Here is a 16,655-nt window from a genome sequence, read left to right as displayed (position 1 = left end):
GTCAAAGCTACAGTTTTTCCAGTAGTCATATATGGATGCAAGAGCTGGACCCTAAAGAAGGCTGAGTGCTGAAGAATTGATGTTTCTGAATTATGGTGTTGGAGAAGACTCTTGAGAGACCCTTGGACTGCAAGGAGATCAAACCAGTCAATCCTAAAGGAAATCAACACTGAATAATCATTGGAAGGACTGATACTGAAGCTCCAATACTTTGGCCACCTGATGTGAATAACTGACTCATTAGAAAAGACCCTGATGTTGGGAAAGACTGAAGGCAGGAGGAGAAGTGGGCAACAGAGGATGAGATGGTTGGATGGCATCCATCACTGACTCAATAGACATGAGTTTCAGCAAAACTCCGGGAGATAGTGAAGGACAAGGAAGTCTGGTGCACTGCAGTCCATGGGGTTGTAACGAGTTGGACATGACTAAGCCACTGAACAATAACAACAACCTCATTACGAAGCTTTAGAAAACTAACATATACCGCCCAGTGTCCTAGCATACTATGAAATGCTTAATGGAAATGCAGAGGTTAGAGGGACAGGGAAGGAAGAAGGGTGATGTTTTGGACTGGCTGTAGGAAGATGCCAAGTAGACACTTTCCCTTTCTTTAACTCACCATCTCCGAAGAGCTGCAGGATAGCAAGGTCCACCTGGCGCTTCCATCCAGAGTCTTTTTGGATGGCAATGCCATAACCAGTGGAGGCAAAGACCTTCCCACTGCCAATGGTCACCAGCTTGCAGCCCTCATCTCTACCGGCCATGTAGTTCAGCACGGCTGCATCATAGATGAAGGCATCCAGTTTCCTGTGCAAGAAAGGAGCAAACAAACCAAGTCCAGTGGAGGAATTCGAGTCCAAAACTACCTATGGGGTCATTAAGAGGAAGAAGTAGGACTCCAGCAGACTATGGGGAGAATTGGTTCAAAGCAGGGCTCAAGGTGGAACTCAGCCAGAAGCTAAAGCCTAACTCCCAGGTGGTTCTTTGTATGATTTCAGATTGAAAGGAGGAGTTTTTTCTCCCTCCTGTTGGGAATGATGAGAATGCAAGTTGGGCCTGGAGCCAGCTCATAAGCTGTGTCTGAAAAGGAGAAGGAGTAAAAAGGAATCAATAAAAATAATAACAGAAATAATGAAAAGGAACCATCACAATGATAGCAACAAATAGCATGGGTTAGACTTACGTAACATTTTTCATTTCTCAGTTCATTACAGTCCGGAGTGGGGATAAGTGTAGGTGGACGAGGAGTACTGGATGGGCAATGCTATTTTGGCGGTCAGAAAGGTTTTAGTATTTTGTTTTGTAGCACAAGGAGAGGAGAGTGTTGCTGGGGGTGGTGGCATTATAGGCTCAGGTCAGCAGTGAATGTGTGAAGCCACGGCCAATGCAACATACAGGAGAATTCAGATGTCTTATGTTCCCAAACATATGAGAATCTCATTGTATGTACAGTGCTTTGCAAGGAGAAGTAGGCAGGGAGTGGGGAAAGGCTAGGGGCAAGTTCAGGAAGGTACAGGTCCATATTTAAACACAATAAATGGAGAAGAAATTCAGATATATTCATATAGGTAATAGAGAAAGAAAGGCAGGCATCATGACCTGCACTGTTCAAGTGCAGTTCAGTTAGCTTTACCCCTCCTTAAGAAAAAAGAAGCCTTTTCTGGCATGACAAAAAACAGAACATTTTTTCCAAAGGTCCATGAGTATCCTTTAGAAGGGTGTCTATCAGAAAGTCAAAGCTCTGAAGGGCTTGAGAACTGTGATTGCACCAGGGGCCAGACAACCCAGAGTCATCTGTCCCCCAAATTCAGATCCCACCTTCTGAAATCTGCTATGACTTTATAACGATAAGACAGAGTAACAGTATTTAAGTAAACATGCCTCTGGGAGGCTCATTCCGAACAGGAGCCACCAGGAGGCCTAAAGGCTGTCAGTCATCCTACAACACAGGAAACCAGCTATGAGACCTAAACTCCAACAACTCTCAGGCTCAACTGTCTGTCTTATTCCACAGCTGTGGCTTCTGAGGGAAGGAACCGCCATGGCTGAGATTATGTAAGCCAACATATTTGCAGTTCGTGAGTTCTTTTGAATGAACAATCCACTCTAGATTATAGAGCTGGATCAAAGAGTGCCAATTTTGTTGGAATTGGAGATCAGTTAACATATTCTTACTGTTTGTTATCTAAAAGCTTTCACCCTTTTCATTGTTTCTTTCTCCCTTGCCCATAAGACACCAAAATCAATTTCACTTTTAGGTCAGCAGGTCTTTATTTTGTGTGTAACACATGAACTTTAGCCTTGACTCTCCTGTTTGACTTTTATATCTATTACATTCTTATTTCACTGTGACATTCATGCAAGTAAAGTAAAAATTGTTGAAAATATATATAAGTGAATAATACCAGTGGAATCTCCATACACTGATCTGAATTATACCATCAATTTAACCTGGAGACCCACAAAGTGCAAATGCAGTCTTCTTTGCTTGAACTTGGTATGGCACACAAACACGGTGCATCTTATTCCATGGATGTTTAAGAAATGTGAGCAACACAGCAAAGATTCTGAGCTTGGAAGCAGTTCTTACCCTGTTTTCAGGGAGAGCAGTGCATCATCGACACCTCTCTGGTTAAACTTCCCCATGTAGGCATGCATTTCTGCATAGTTATTGCGAATATTCCTCTCCGTGCTGCCATTGGGCACAGTGCCAAAGCGGAAAGGGGGTGAGAAGTCATTAGGTCTCTGGAACTAAAAAGAGAGTTAAAGAGAGACAGAGAAGATGAATGCTTCAGAAAATGTGGAGAGATATTAAGTTAACATTTGTGGATTTATCATGGAAGGGACCAATGAGAGTTCACCAAACATTAGCCCTTGCTCAGGAGTAGCAATTGCTATCTGAAAGTGAACTTCAATTCAACTCAATTTAATCCATATTGTTGAGAGCTTTCTAACTGCCCACCCCTGACTTGAATCTGTCACTCTCGTCTGCCCTGTGTATGCACACTGCACAAAACCAGGGATGATGGGAATGAGCTATTAGCTTAACTGCAGTGGGCTAGTTGCCTTTATTTCTGAAAATTGTGTAAAATCTGCTTCCAGGCCCCATCATTGGACTATTAAGGCTCTAGGATGTAAGGCAAGCTACATCATACTCCTGAAAATCACTTGTTGGGTAGCAAATAGGTTTTGCTAAGAAATTCTCTCTTTACTTTCCTTGATGCTTTAAAAGCCCATATGTATCCTACATGAGTTGTAGGATAAATTGTAAAAGCAAATGCAATTTTAATTATGTTCCCTCTTGTGTTTAAGAACTGAGAGTGGATTGCCAGGGCATAGCATAATAAAGGGAAATCTCTTGAATTTTCACCCCTATGACATCAGCTTTGTTTCTGGCTATTGCCCTGCAGTAATCAGTCTTTATGTTGCTTCCTGAATGCACAATTCGTGCATTTGTTTCTTCATGGCCTCCGAGACTCTGTTCCCTCAGCATGATCTCACCTTTCTCCCTGAGCCAATTCATGTCCTTCACCTCATTCATGTAACTCAGAGCAATTTCTTCAGGACACTTTCTATGAGTTCCTTCTTCCATCAAGTTTACCCAAGAGTGAGTCATCGGTACTTGGTGTTCTTGGTCTAGATTCTGGTAATTAATACTACAAATTCATTTACTTTCTAAATAAGCTGACCAAGTTCTGAGAGCTCGTCTCTGAGGGAGTCAGGAAGCTCTAGATTGAGACAGATATGGATTGAAGACCAGCTCTGAGTGTGTGTTAGTTGCTCAGTCATGTCCAAGTCTGCGATCTCATGGACTGTAGCCTGCCAGCCTTCTCTGTCCATGGGGTTTCCTAGGCAAAAATACTGGGGTGGTTTGCTAGTTCCTTCTCCAGGGGATCTTCCTGACCCAGGGACTGAATCCAGGTCTCCTACATTGCAGGCAGATTCTTTACCATCTGAGCCACCAAGGCAAGTAAGAGGAGCTCTCTGTGCATCATTTCCTCATATATAATAAAAAGACAGTACTGTCTACTTTTCAAGATTGTTGTGTGTATTAAATGATACAATGCATTGGAAGTACATGACATGGCATCTTGCACACAGTAAGTGCTCAATAAAGACTTCTTATATCAGTTTAAATTCATACCTACATTTTACATTCTCTAGGAAACTTCAAACTCTCCAAGTTTCTCATTCTATTAGAACAGCAATGATCAGCTAGAGTATGACTGGAGTTCACAGTCATATATACTGTGGCCTGGTATAGGAAAGCCAATGTAGATATTTAAAGTCCAGTTGGTTTCACCATTAAGTAAAGTGCAGTGAAAGTCACTCAGTCGTGTCCAACTCTTTGCGACCCCATGGACTGTAGCCTGCCAGGCTCCTCTGTCCATGAAATTTTCCAGACAAGAATACTGGAGTGGGTTGCCATTTCTAAGTGAAGATATCTTAAAAATCTTTGAAGATACCTTTAAAAGTCTAACTTAGGAGTTCTCTGAAGCTCTGGAGCTGTCTGGGCTTACAACCATTCTCCTTTATCCTTGCCTTGACCTGAGACACTTATAGCTTCTTAGAATATGGGGATTTCACGGGCCACTAAATGTCACAGCACCAGTAACCATAAATGCCATCTTCATTGCTTAGAGTTGGCTGTAGTTAAAAGTAAGGTCATGCAGGGGGGTTAGGTAATCTGAGATGCATCAAAAAATCACTACTTTCTGACTTACCACAGTGCTTTTTGCCATTAAGAGTTTTTGTTTAATTATTTTTTAAGGGGTTGTGATTTTTAAGAAAATAAAGATACTACAAAAGAGTCAAAGAATTTTAGAGTTGTATGAACCACTCAAGGTTAACGAGTCTAAACTTTAATTTTACAAATGAAGACAGAGGCCCAAAGAGGACGAGTTATCTGCTCAATGTCATACTACAGCAGTGATGGCTAACATTATCAGAAATCAACTGCCTTAATTAATAGTACTTCTTATGGTTCCCAGCAGATAACAAGTTTAAAGTAAATACGAATATGCTTTATTGGAAGAGACAGAATGCTATGCATAGAACTGCCAGCTGTAACACTTCAGATATTTGAAAGATAGTGTCCCCCAGTCAAAAGTAGAGTATTCATAGATACCATGGCAGGCAGCAATATAACCAAATGTGCTCTCTTTAATCAGTAATTTCCCATTTTGTTAGGACAGCGAGAACTGATGCTTACAATGACCGAGATACTCTAGGGTCTAAAGTATTTTCTGAAACATCAATGAAAATTGAAATCATGTCCAGTACAATGTTGGTATAAATTTTTACATTCTAGTTTTTTGAAAATCGGTAGTCAATATAAGATAGATACAATAATTATTTTTAAATTAAAAATATTTTTATTGAAGTAGAGTTGATTTACAGTGTTGTGTTAACTTCTGCTTTGCAACAAGGTGATTCAGTTATACATGCATGCTAAGTCAGTTCAGTTGTGTCTGACTGTTTGCAGCCCTATGGACTGTAGCCCACCAGGTTCCTCTGTCCATGGGATTCTCCAGGCAAGAATACTGGAGGGGGTAGCCATCTCCTCCTCAAGGGGTTCTTCCCGACTCAGGAATCAAACCTAGTCTCGTGTCTCCTGCATTGGCAGGCAGGTTCTTTACCACCAGTGCAACTTGGGAAGCCCATTCATTATATATATATTCATTTTCATTATGGTTTATCACAGGATATTGAATGTAGTACCCTGTGCTATACAGTAGGACCTTATTTTTCTATTATTGTCCATATAACAGTTTTCATTTGCTAATCCCAAACACTTAATTCTTCCCTTCCCCACCGAGCCCTTCCCCTTGGGAACCACAAATCTGCTCTCTATAGATATGACAATTTTTGATTAACCAAATCAAATGGAATGTGATATCCAGAAGGCCTCATGTCCCGATAAAGCTAGATTATGGAAGTTTTCTGGGCTACTCTTTATTAACTTTGATTTCTAAGTTATCTTTAGACTTCTAGATGCTGTTTTATATCTTTGAATACTTAAAAACTAAAGAAATAATGGAGAAACTGGAATATCCAAGATGATTTTGAAAAAGGAGGACAAAATTGAAAGACTCATACTACCTGACTTTGAGACTTACAAAGCTGTAGTCATCATGACAGTGGGACATTAACACAGAGAGAGTAAAGAGATCATGAGAACAGAGTGCCCTCAACAGATCAACACACATGGTACAAAGGCAATTTAGTAAAGATACAACAGTCTTTAACTAATGGTATTGGAACTCTATATGTAAAAAAGAGAACTTCATTCCACATCTCACAAGATAGAGGAAATTCTCACATGCTAGTAAAGTAATGCTCAAAATTCTCCAAGCCAGGCTTCAGCAATATGTGAACCATGAACTTCCTGATGTTCAAGCTGGTTTTAGAAAAAGCAGAGGAACCAGAGATCAAATTGCCAACATCCGCTGGATCATTGAAAAAGCAAGAGAGTTCCAGAAAAACATCTATTTCTGCTTTTTGACTATGCCAAAGTCTTTGACTGTGTGGATCACAATAAACTGTGGGAAATTCTGAGAGAGATGGGAATACCAGAGCACCTGACCTGCCTCTTGAGAAATCTGTATGCAGGCCAGGAAGCAACAGTTAGAACTGGACATGGACCAACAGACTGGTTCCAAATAGGAAAAGGAGTACATTAAGGCTGTATATTGTTACCCTGCTTATTTAACTTATATGCAGAGTACATCATGAGAAATGCTGGACTGGAAGAAACACAAGCTGGAATCCAGATTGCTGGGAGAAATATCAATAACCTCAGATATGCAGATGACACCACTCTTATAGCAGAAAGTGAAGAAGAACTAAAAAGCCTCTTGATGAAAGTGAAAGAGGAGAGTGAAAAGGTTGGCTTAAAGCTCAACATTCAGAAAACGAAGATCATGGCATGTGGTCCCATCATTTCATGACAAATAGATGGGGAAGCAGTGGAAACAGTGTCAGACTTTACTTTTTTGGGCTCCAAAATCATTGCAGATGGTAATTGCAGCCATGAAATTAAAAGATGCTTACTCCTTGGAAGAAAAGCCATGACCAACCTAGATAACATATTGAAAAGCAGAGACATTACTTTGCCAACTAAGGTCCGTCTAGTCAAGGCTATGGTTTTTCCAGTAGTCATGTATGGATGTGAGAGTTGGACTGTGAAGAAGGCTGAGCGCCGAAGAATTGATGCTTTTGAACTGCGGTGTTGGAGAAGGCTCTTGAGAGTCCCTTGGACTGCAAGGAGATCCAACCAGTCCATTCTGAAGGAGATCAGTCCTGGGATTTCTTTGGAAGGAATGATGCTAAAGCTGAAACGCCAGTACTTTGGCCGCCTCATGTGAAGAGTTGACTCATTGGAAAAGACCCTGATGCTGGGAGGGATTGAGGGCAGGAGGAGAAGGGGGCGACAGAGGATGAGATGGCTAGATGGCATCACTGACTTGATGGACGTGAGTCTGAGTGAACTCTGGGAGTTGGTGATGGACAGGGAGGCCTGGCATGCTGCAATTCATGGGGTCGCAAAGAGTCAGACATGACTGAGCGACTGAACTGAACTGGATCAATGTACCTTACCTAAATACAAGTCCTAAAACTATGATATGTCCAGAAGAAAATATTAGAGAAAGGCTTCGTCACCTTGAATTAAACAAAGATTTCTTAGGTGTGACACAAAAAGTATAATCCAACATCAAAAACAAGTAAGTTGGACTTCGTTAAAATGAAGAACTCTTTGAAAGGCACCGTTAAGATCACAGAAAGACAAGCCACTGGCGAGATAAAAATCTCTAAAAACAGTTTAAAACTATTAAGGATATAAAGGAGTATATAACAACAGTGCAAGACTCTTGTATGGTGACAGCATCTTCTGTAAGAAAACAGTCAGAAATTGCCAACACAAGAAGAATGGGAGGCACAGGCCTATGGAAAGCATTGGTCTTGAAGGCAGACAATTTGGATTTGAATTCCAGTTCTTTGACCAACTGCATGAACATGGGCTAGTTCTTTAACTTCATGGAGCCCTATTTTCCTGGAAGTATTTTTTTTAATTACTATTACGATAATATCTAGAATCACTTAACACAATATCTGGCACATGGCGAATTCTCAAAACTATTAACTGCTTCCAACAGGGTGAAGTTCTCCTACCTAAAACTGTCCCATGTTAGATTATGTCCTCTAAGATGGAAAACTCCTGTTTCCTAATTTGTTCCTTAAACTTGGCCAGTCTGGGGACCAAACGGGTGAGTGTATCATCCCAGAATCAGCCAGAGCGGAAGCAGAAGTAAGCCAGCCTTTTCCTCTGAAAAATTCTTGTCCCAGATTGGTGAAATTTAAATAAAACCTATATTTCAAAAACACTGTCACTGGGACTTGAATTTCACTAAAATTAATGGCCATGGAGAACTTCATTTTCAGTAAGGAAGAAGGAAAAGGAAGGATCTTCCAAATACCACTTGATGTTTCCAATAAATGCCCGATAATAAAACTTACTCCAAGCTGTGAGGTGTTCTATGGCGTTTGTTTAACCTGAACGGCAGTCAGTGCTCCCTGGGGTTTGGGGAAGGAGTAAAACTTAGTACTGTCCAGAACCAGGGGTCTTAAAATCCATGGAACAGGGAGGACTCTGAGAAAATTTTTTTCAAAAAATTAAAGACCCCCAGTACACCAAGGAAACCAGCATCGAATTAAAAAGCTTGGTCTGATTTTAAAACAGGGAATTTTATATAGTTATTCCTTATTAGTCACCTTTGGCTATTACAGAGCTTTCTTGAACTTGGAATGTTTCTCTAGATTATAAAAACATGTGCTTAGTTGCTCAGTTGTATCCGACTCTTTGTGATCCTATGAACTGTAGCCCACCAGGCTCTTGGTCCATGGAATTCTCCTGGCAAGAATACTGGAGTGGGTTGCCATTTCCTCCACCAGGGGATCTTCCTGACCCAGGGATCGAACTCGGGTCTCCTGTGTCTGGTGCATTGCAGGTAGATTCTTTACCTGCTGAGCCACCAGGAGACACCAAAAAAACATAAGAACAAAAACACAGAAATGAAGAAATTTTGGGGATCAGTCTCATTTCACAGATGAGAAAACTGAGGCTCTGAAGAAACCAAGGAGTTGTTCCAGGCCACAGAGTGAAATAGGAGAACCAGCTTATAGGGCTTGACCCTTGAGCTGAGTCCTCCAACCGCGGCTCAAACACCAGCTGCCAGGTCCTACCTTTGCTCACCGGCAAGGGACTCTATGCATGTGTATGTGGGGCCACCTGGTGAGGGCACCTTTCCCTTCCTGGAATATCAGATGCCAACTCCCTCTCAGGGTTCAACCCAGGGAGTCCAGCCATAATTGTAAGCAGGCTCTCACCCAAGGGCAGGAAGGTGCCAGAATGTTAAGACACCTGTAATCTCACTTGATCCTCCTGGAGAGCAGCTGGGAATCAGAATTCAGCCATCTGAGAGGCTCAGATGATTATCTGAGCCCTCACATTAATGACCTCAAAGTGAGTGAATCTTGGCTATCAGGGAGGGGAAAGGTGTGGAGGCAAGAAAAAGGCTCCACCCCAACCCAGAGATGAGGGGAGTTGGGGGCCCTGGAGTGGTACTGGCTAATCCCTCCCATTAGAGAGGCCCTTCTGCACCCTTCAGAGAGAAAGGGAAAAGGCAAGATGTCAAGGAAGTGGCATCATCAACTCAATAGACATGAGTTTGCACAAACTCCAGGAGATAGCGAAGGTGAGGGAAGCCTGGTGTGTTGCAGTCCCTGGGGTTGCAAAGAGTTGGGCATGACTGAGTGACTGAACAACAAGGGAGTGGAGATCTGGTCCATTTTGCTTTATTAAATACATGAACTGATTTTACTATGTATACGGCATTATTAATTTGTTCATAGCAGCTACTGATACTCAACACCTATGTATGTGCTGAGAATAACTCTCTCAACTCTTTTAATGATAACAGTTTAAATGCCTCCATTTATTTGATAAATATATATTCTGAGCATCTAATAGTGCAGAGCCTGTATTTATGAGGATTCAAAGATGAAAACTTCAGACTCTTGTTTTCAGGAAGTTTACATACCATAGAGGGATGTAAACATTCATTCAGTTTTTCATTCCTTTACCTTTTCATTCATTCATCATTTCATTCTTATAGACATTCAGCACATATTTACAGTATCTATCACCATATTCTGGGTGCTGGGGATGCAATGTGACAGGAGAGGAAGAACCTGCCTTCAAGGAGTTCATACTGTAAACAAAGGGGACAGATAATAAACTTTTTTTTTTTTTTTTTAATGTAGTGGACTGGGGACTTTGTGGTGGCCCAGTGGTTAAGAATCTGCCTGCCAATGCAGGGGACACAGGTTTGATTCCTGACCTTAGAAGATCTCACGTGCCCCAGGGCAGCTAGGCCCTTACTCTGTAACTACTGAAGCCCGAATGCCCCACAGCCAGTGCTCTGCAACAAGAGACACCACTGCAAGGCGAGCAGCACCCACTCACTGCAACTTGAGAAAGCCTACATGCAGCAATGTAAACCCAGTGCAGCCCCAAATAAAATAAACTATAATGTGTAGTTGACTAATACACAGCCACAGATTCTTTTCCAGTCCTTGTATAAGAGATGAAGCCTACACTCTCCAAAATTAATTCTGATCTGGGCTTGTGACTTGCTTGACCAATAGAACGTGCAGAAAGAACACTGGGACTTCTGAGGATTCGGCATAAGAAGCTTTGTGGTTTCCACCTGGGCCTCTGTAAGAAGTCAACACCCCCATGGGCTCCATGTCAGAGCTGTGATGTGTAGGCATTTCTGTCTCCAGGCCTGGCTGAACCCAACCTTCCAAATGCTCCAGTCGGGGCACCAGGCAACCCTGCCCGCATATCTGACTCACAAGTTGGGGAAATACAGTGCAATGGCTCTTGCTTAAGCCACCAAGTGCTGGGGTAGACTGCTGTGCAGCCACAGATCACGAGCCCACAGGTGATCTCAAGTAGTGAAAACCACGTTCTGGGAAGAAACTGACACAGCTTGGACACAGGACACAGGGTGACTGACTGGCAGGAAGACGAGTTTAGCCCGGCTGGCCTGAGAAGGCCTGTCTGAGAAGGTGGATCTGAACAAAGCCCTGGATGAGAGGAGGAATTCGGCATGTGAAGATCAGGGGAAAGTGCAGCAAGTGCAGGGAACAGCTAACACCCAGGCCAGACAAGGAGGCGAGCCTGGTGTGGCCAGTGTGCCAGGAGCCACGTGCGGGGCATCACGGAATCGCGCGCCCATGACAGAGGAGCCCAGAGCAAGTGGTGCTGTCCTGAACAGGCCTACAAAGGCTGAAGCCCTGGGGCTAAGAAATGAAGGGAGAGTCTTCTAGCAAGGCAAGAGGAGCCGAAGGGTTTCTAGATAGACACCAGTCGGACAGGGCCCTGAGAGAGGCTGCATTCCCTTTCTGCATTTGTCTTTCACTTCAGTTCAGTTCAGTCGCTCAGTCGTGTCTGACTCTTTGCGACCCCATGAATCGCAGCACGCCAGGCCTCCCTGTCCATCACTAACTCCCGAAATTCACTCAGACTTATGTCCATCGAGTCGGTGATGCCATCCAGCCACCTCATCCTCTGTCATCCCCTTCTCCTCCTGCCCCCAATCCCTCCCAGCATCAGGGTCTTTTCCAATGAGTCAGCTCTCCGCATGAGGTGACCAAAGTATTAGAGTTTCAGCTTCAACATCAGTCCTTCCAATGAACACCCAGGACTGATCTAATTTATAATGGACTGGTTGGATCTCCTTGCAGTCCAAGGGACTCTCAAGAGTCTTCTCCAACACCACAATTCAAAAGCATCAGTTCTTCAGCGCTCAGCTTTCTTCACAGTCCAACTCTCACATCCATACCTGACTGGAAAAATCATAGCTTTGACTAAACGGACCTTTGTCGGCAAAGTAGTCTCTGCTTTTTAATATGCTGTCTAGGTTGGTCATGGCTTTTCTTCCAAGGAGCAAGCGTCTTTTAATTTCATGGCTGCAATCACCATCTGCAGTGATTTTGGAGCCCCCCACAATAAAATCTCTCAGTGTTTCCATTGTTTCCCCATCTATTTGCCATGAAGTGATGGGACCAGATGCCATGATCTTTGTTTTCTCAACGTTGAGCTTTAAGCCAACCTTTTCACTCTCCTCTTTCACTTTCATCAAGAGGCTTTTTAGCTCCTCTTCCCTTTCTGCCATAAGGGTGGTGTCATCTGCATATCTGAGGTTATTGATATTTCTCCCAGCAACCTTGATTCCAGCTTGTGCTTCTTCCAGCCCAGCATTTCTCATGATGTACTCTGCATAGAAGTTAAATAAGCAGGGTGACAATATACAGCCTTGACATACTCCTTTTCCTATTTGGAACCAGTCTGTTGTTCCATGTCCAGTTCTAACTGTTGCTTCCTGATCTGCATATAGATTTCTCAAGAGGCAGGTCAGATGGTCTGTATCCCCATCTCTTTCAGAATTTTCCAGTTTATTGTGATCCACACAGTCAAAGACTTTGGCATAGTCAATAAAGCAGAAATATATGTTTTTCTGGAACTCTCTTGCTTTTTCGATGATCCAGCAGATGTTGGCAATTTGATTTCTAGTTTCTCTGCTTTTTCTAAAACCAGCTTGAACATCTGGAAGTTCACAGTTCACGTAGTGCTGAAGCCTGGCTTGGAGAATTTTGAGCATTAGTTCGCTAGTGTGTGAGATGAGTGTAATTGTGCAGTAGTTTGAACATTCTTTGGCATTGCCTTTCTTTGGGATTGGAATGAAAACTGACCTTTTCCAGTCCTGTGGCCACTGCTGAGTTACCTCTCATTTGTCATTACTGGAGACTAATAGATATAGCCATGGTAACCAGAGGGCATTGGGGCTGAAGAGGGAGGCGGTGCCTGGGTCCCAATGGGAGTTGAATTCTGCACAAAGTCCATGCTCTAAGGGAAAAGAAACAGTAGAACCCCTGGAGCCAAACAGCCCGAGTTCAAACTCCAGCTCTGTCGCTTGATAGCTGTGTGACTTGGAGCAACTCACTTAACTTCTCTGTGCCTCAGTTTCCATATTTGTACAATGGGGCTAATAATGCTACCTACCTCATTAAGCTTCTTACCATTCAACAGATTAATCTGGGCAACATGTTGGCATAGTGCCTGGCACAAGTTAAACACACTAGATTAGCTATTATAACTGTCATCATCATCATTATCAGAAGCAACCAGAGAATTCTGGCTGAGTGTCAAGACTGGGTTTTTTGTGCTGGAAAGAGCCCTGAGACATGCAGGGATAAAGGAGAGAGACAGGAGCCGAGAAGGAGATGCACTGGGATGAGGGTCTGGGTGCCAGCGAAAACAAGGAGAGCAGGAACATTGTAGATAATTCCCTACCATCCAAGACTGTGAAAGACACCACGTGCACAAGCTAGATAAAATCAGGACCACAGGGTGTACACCAGTGCCACTGAAACTCCAAAGAAGAAAGTACAAGTAACATGGCTTCCTGGACAGCTCTTGAAGGAGGCTGGATTTAAGCTGGAGGAGTGGGTTGGGTTTGGAAGGGTGGAGGTGGGGCATGAATGTCCCATCCCATTAGAAGAACCCTCCACTATAAGACACTTGCTCCTTGGAAGTAAGGCTATGACAAACCTAGACAGTGTACTAAAAAGCAGAGACATCATTTGCAGACAAAGATCTGTATAGTTAAAGCTATGGATTTTCCAGTAGCTATCTATGGATGTGAGAGTTGGACCATAAAGAAGGCTGCGTGCTGAAGAATTGATGCTTTTGAATTGTGGTGCTGGACTCTTGAAAGTCCCTTGGATAGCAAGGAGATCAAACCAGTCCATCCTAAAGGAAATCAACCCTGAATATTCACTGGAAAGGCTGATGGTGAAGCTGAAGCTCCAATACTTACTCTGGCCACCTGATGCGAAGAGCCAATTCATTGGGAAAGACCCTGATGTTGGGAAAGATTGAGGGCCGGAGGAGAAAGGGGTGACAGAGGATGAGATGGTTGGATGGCATCACCGACTCAATGGACATGAGTTTGAGCCAAGTCGGAGGGATAGTGAAGGACAGGGAAGCCTGGTGTGATGCAGTTCATGGGGTCGCAAAGCGTCAGACACCACTGAGCGACTAAACAGCCACTGTAAGACACTTCTCGCCCAGCTCTGTTCCCACAGTGAGAGAGGAAACAGGTCCTCACAGGGAAGTTTTGAGGCCATGATGCCAGGAAAAAAGAAAACACAAACCGTTCTACATGCTGATGGCACCGAGGCTTTTGTGCTGACCACCAGACACAGCCCAGCGAAGTTCCTTAGCATTAGATCCTGGGAATGACAGGAGGCAAATGAAAGGAGGAGGGTGGCAATAAGTCCCTTCAGGGGTAGCTGGGGACCCTGCAAGATGGCTTTTCTCCTTCAGTCAGAGTCCCATCAGCATATGCAAATTAGGACAAACCAGCACTGTGACCTTGTAGAGATGGATATTGTAACGTCCTGTTTGCAGAGTCCATCCACGTGAGACAGAATCTGGGGGCTTTTGTCTGCAAAGCTTGACAATCCCATGCATAAATATTCATCCCAGCACTCCTGCTTTAACATTTGAATCACAAAAAGAATCAATGCCCAGATGCAGCTCAGCTCAGCCGTCTGAGGCACCTAGGAGAAAAGGTGGGAAGGTTTAGGCAGCAAGGGTGGCATTTGGTGATGTGCTAGTGAAGAGGAGGTGGCAGAACAGCAGAATTTGGCGGGGGGCACGTTACCTACCCGAGTCACATCCCGTCATCGCTGTTACTAGCATCAGTACCCTCCGTTTCCACAGGACTGTTTTATCATTGACTTCCTTTATTCTGATGTACAGTTCCACGAATTTTGTTATTCTATTCGTTCATTTTATCAATATACAGTCTGTGGAGTTGCTAAGAGTCAGGCACGAACGAGAGACTAACACCACCATCACGTACATAAAATGAAGGCTTCCCAGGTGGCTCAGCCGGTAAAGAATCTGTCTGCAATGTAGGAGACATGGGTTCGATCCCTGGGTCAGGAAGATCCCCTGGAGAAGGAAATGGCAACCCACTCCAGTATATTTGCCTGAGAGATCCCACGGACAGAGGATCCTGGTGGGCTACAGCTCACAGGGTCACAAAGAGTCGGACATGACTGAAGCGCCTGAGCCTGCACACATATATAAAATGGACTCTTTTTTGTTATCGATCTATCTTTTAATCCATTACTGATAGTTTGGTTTTGCTTTGGGATCCAATCTGAGAATCTTTTGCTTTTAATACAAGAATTTGTGCTACTTTTATTTATTCATAGGAAAAAATGCATTTGGCACTCATTTAACCTTCTTAGAGCTGTCCCTCTGTTCTAACAATAAAATTTACCATTTTAAATATTTCTAAGTGTACAGGTCTGTGGCATTAAATACATTCATACTATTGTGCACCATCACCACCATCTGTCTCCAGAAATCTTTCATCTTCCTCAACTGAGACGCCGTACCTATTATTAAACAATAACTCCCCATTCACTCAATGAATTTTAATCGTGCGTTGAATCTTTTTTAAAATTTATTTTTCTTTAGCTGTGCTGGGCCTTTGTTGCTGCTTGGGCTTTTCTCTAGTTGAAGTGAGTGGAGGCTACTCTCCAGTTGCACAATGGGCTTCTCCTTGCGGTGGCTTCTCTTGTTGGGGCACATGAGCTCTAGGGTGCTCGGGCTTTAATAGTTGAGACACGAGGGCTCAGTAGTTGCAGCTCCTGAGCTCTATGGCATAGGCTCAGGAGTTGTGGCACACGGGCTTAGTTGCTCTGAGGCATGTAGAATCTTCCCAGACCAGGGATCAAACCCATGTCTCCTTCACTGTTAGGCGGATCCTTACTACTGAGCCACCAGGGAAGCCCTAACCGTGTACAGAATCTTGTAACCAGCAGGAGGACAGGACACAGAACAAGTCCATCACCTCCAAGAACTCCTGTATGTTCTTTCTCTAGAGTTGTTTCCCCCTCCACCTTTAGCCTCTGGCGACCACTGCTCTGTCCTCTGTCGCCACAGTTTTGTCTTTTCCAGAATGTCTGTCTTACAAACGAAATCACACAACATGTAACCTATTGAGATGGGCTTTTCACTTCTCATAAGGCCCCTGAGATTCATTCATGCTGCTGCTTATATCTGAAGGTCATTCCTATTTATTGCTGAGTAGAATTCCACTGCGTGGCTGCACTGGTTTGTTTATCCATTCACCCATGGAAGGACATTTCGGTTACTTTCAGTTTGGGATAATCATGAATGCAGCATGGATGTACAAGTTTTTATATGAAAATAAATTTTCATTGAAGGTAAATACCTGGGAGTGGGAGCTCTGGGTCATGAGTCACCCTCCTGCCTGAGACCTCCTCCCTCAAGTGCACCTCTTTTTGCATCTCTTCTCTCTCTTGACCTTTCCATTTTTCCTATGAACTATAAAGTAAATTAGCTCAGTTGGTAACAAATCTGCCTGCAGTGAAAGAGACCTGGGTTTGATCCCTGGGTCAGGAAGATTCTCTGGAGAAGGAAATGGCAACCCACTCCAGTTATTCTTGCCTGGAAAATTCCATGGACAGAAGAGCCTGAGGGC

General features: G+C 43.5%; 1 protein-coding gene across 1 annotated transcript in view; it reads right to left on the bottom strand.

Annotated features, from left to right (window-relative positions):
• Positions 1–16,655, bottom strand: part of GRIN2B (glutamate ionotropic receptor NMDA type subunit 2B) — a 356,416-nt gene that overhangs the window by 7,758 nt on the left and 332,003 nt on the right. Inside the window, exons 9-10 of the mRNA XM_052640245.1 lie at positions 2,594–2,754; positions 623–810 (exon numbers count right to left, since the gene is read on the bottom strand). Coding sequence (XP_052496205.1) covers positions 623–810; positions 2,594–2,754 — 349 coding nt within the window. The remainder of the gene's footprint in view (positions 1–622; positions 811–2,593; positions 2,755–16,655) is intronic.

Source organism: Budorcas taxicolor, chromosome 5, assembly GCF_023091745.1.
Source record: "Budorcas taxicolor isolate Tak-1 chromosome 5, Takin1.1, whole genome shotgun sequence".
Taxonomy (NCBI): Eukaryota; Metazoa; Chordata; class Mammalia; order Artiodactyla; family Bovidae; genus Budorcas; species Budorcas taxicolor.
This window is presented reverse-complemented; position numbering and strand designations above follow the sequence as displayed.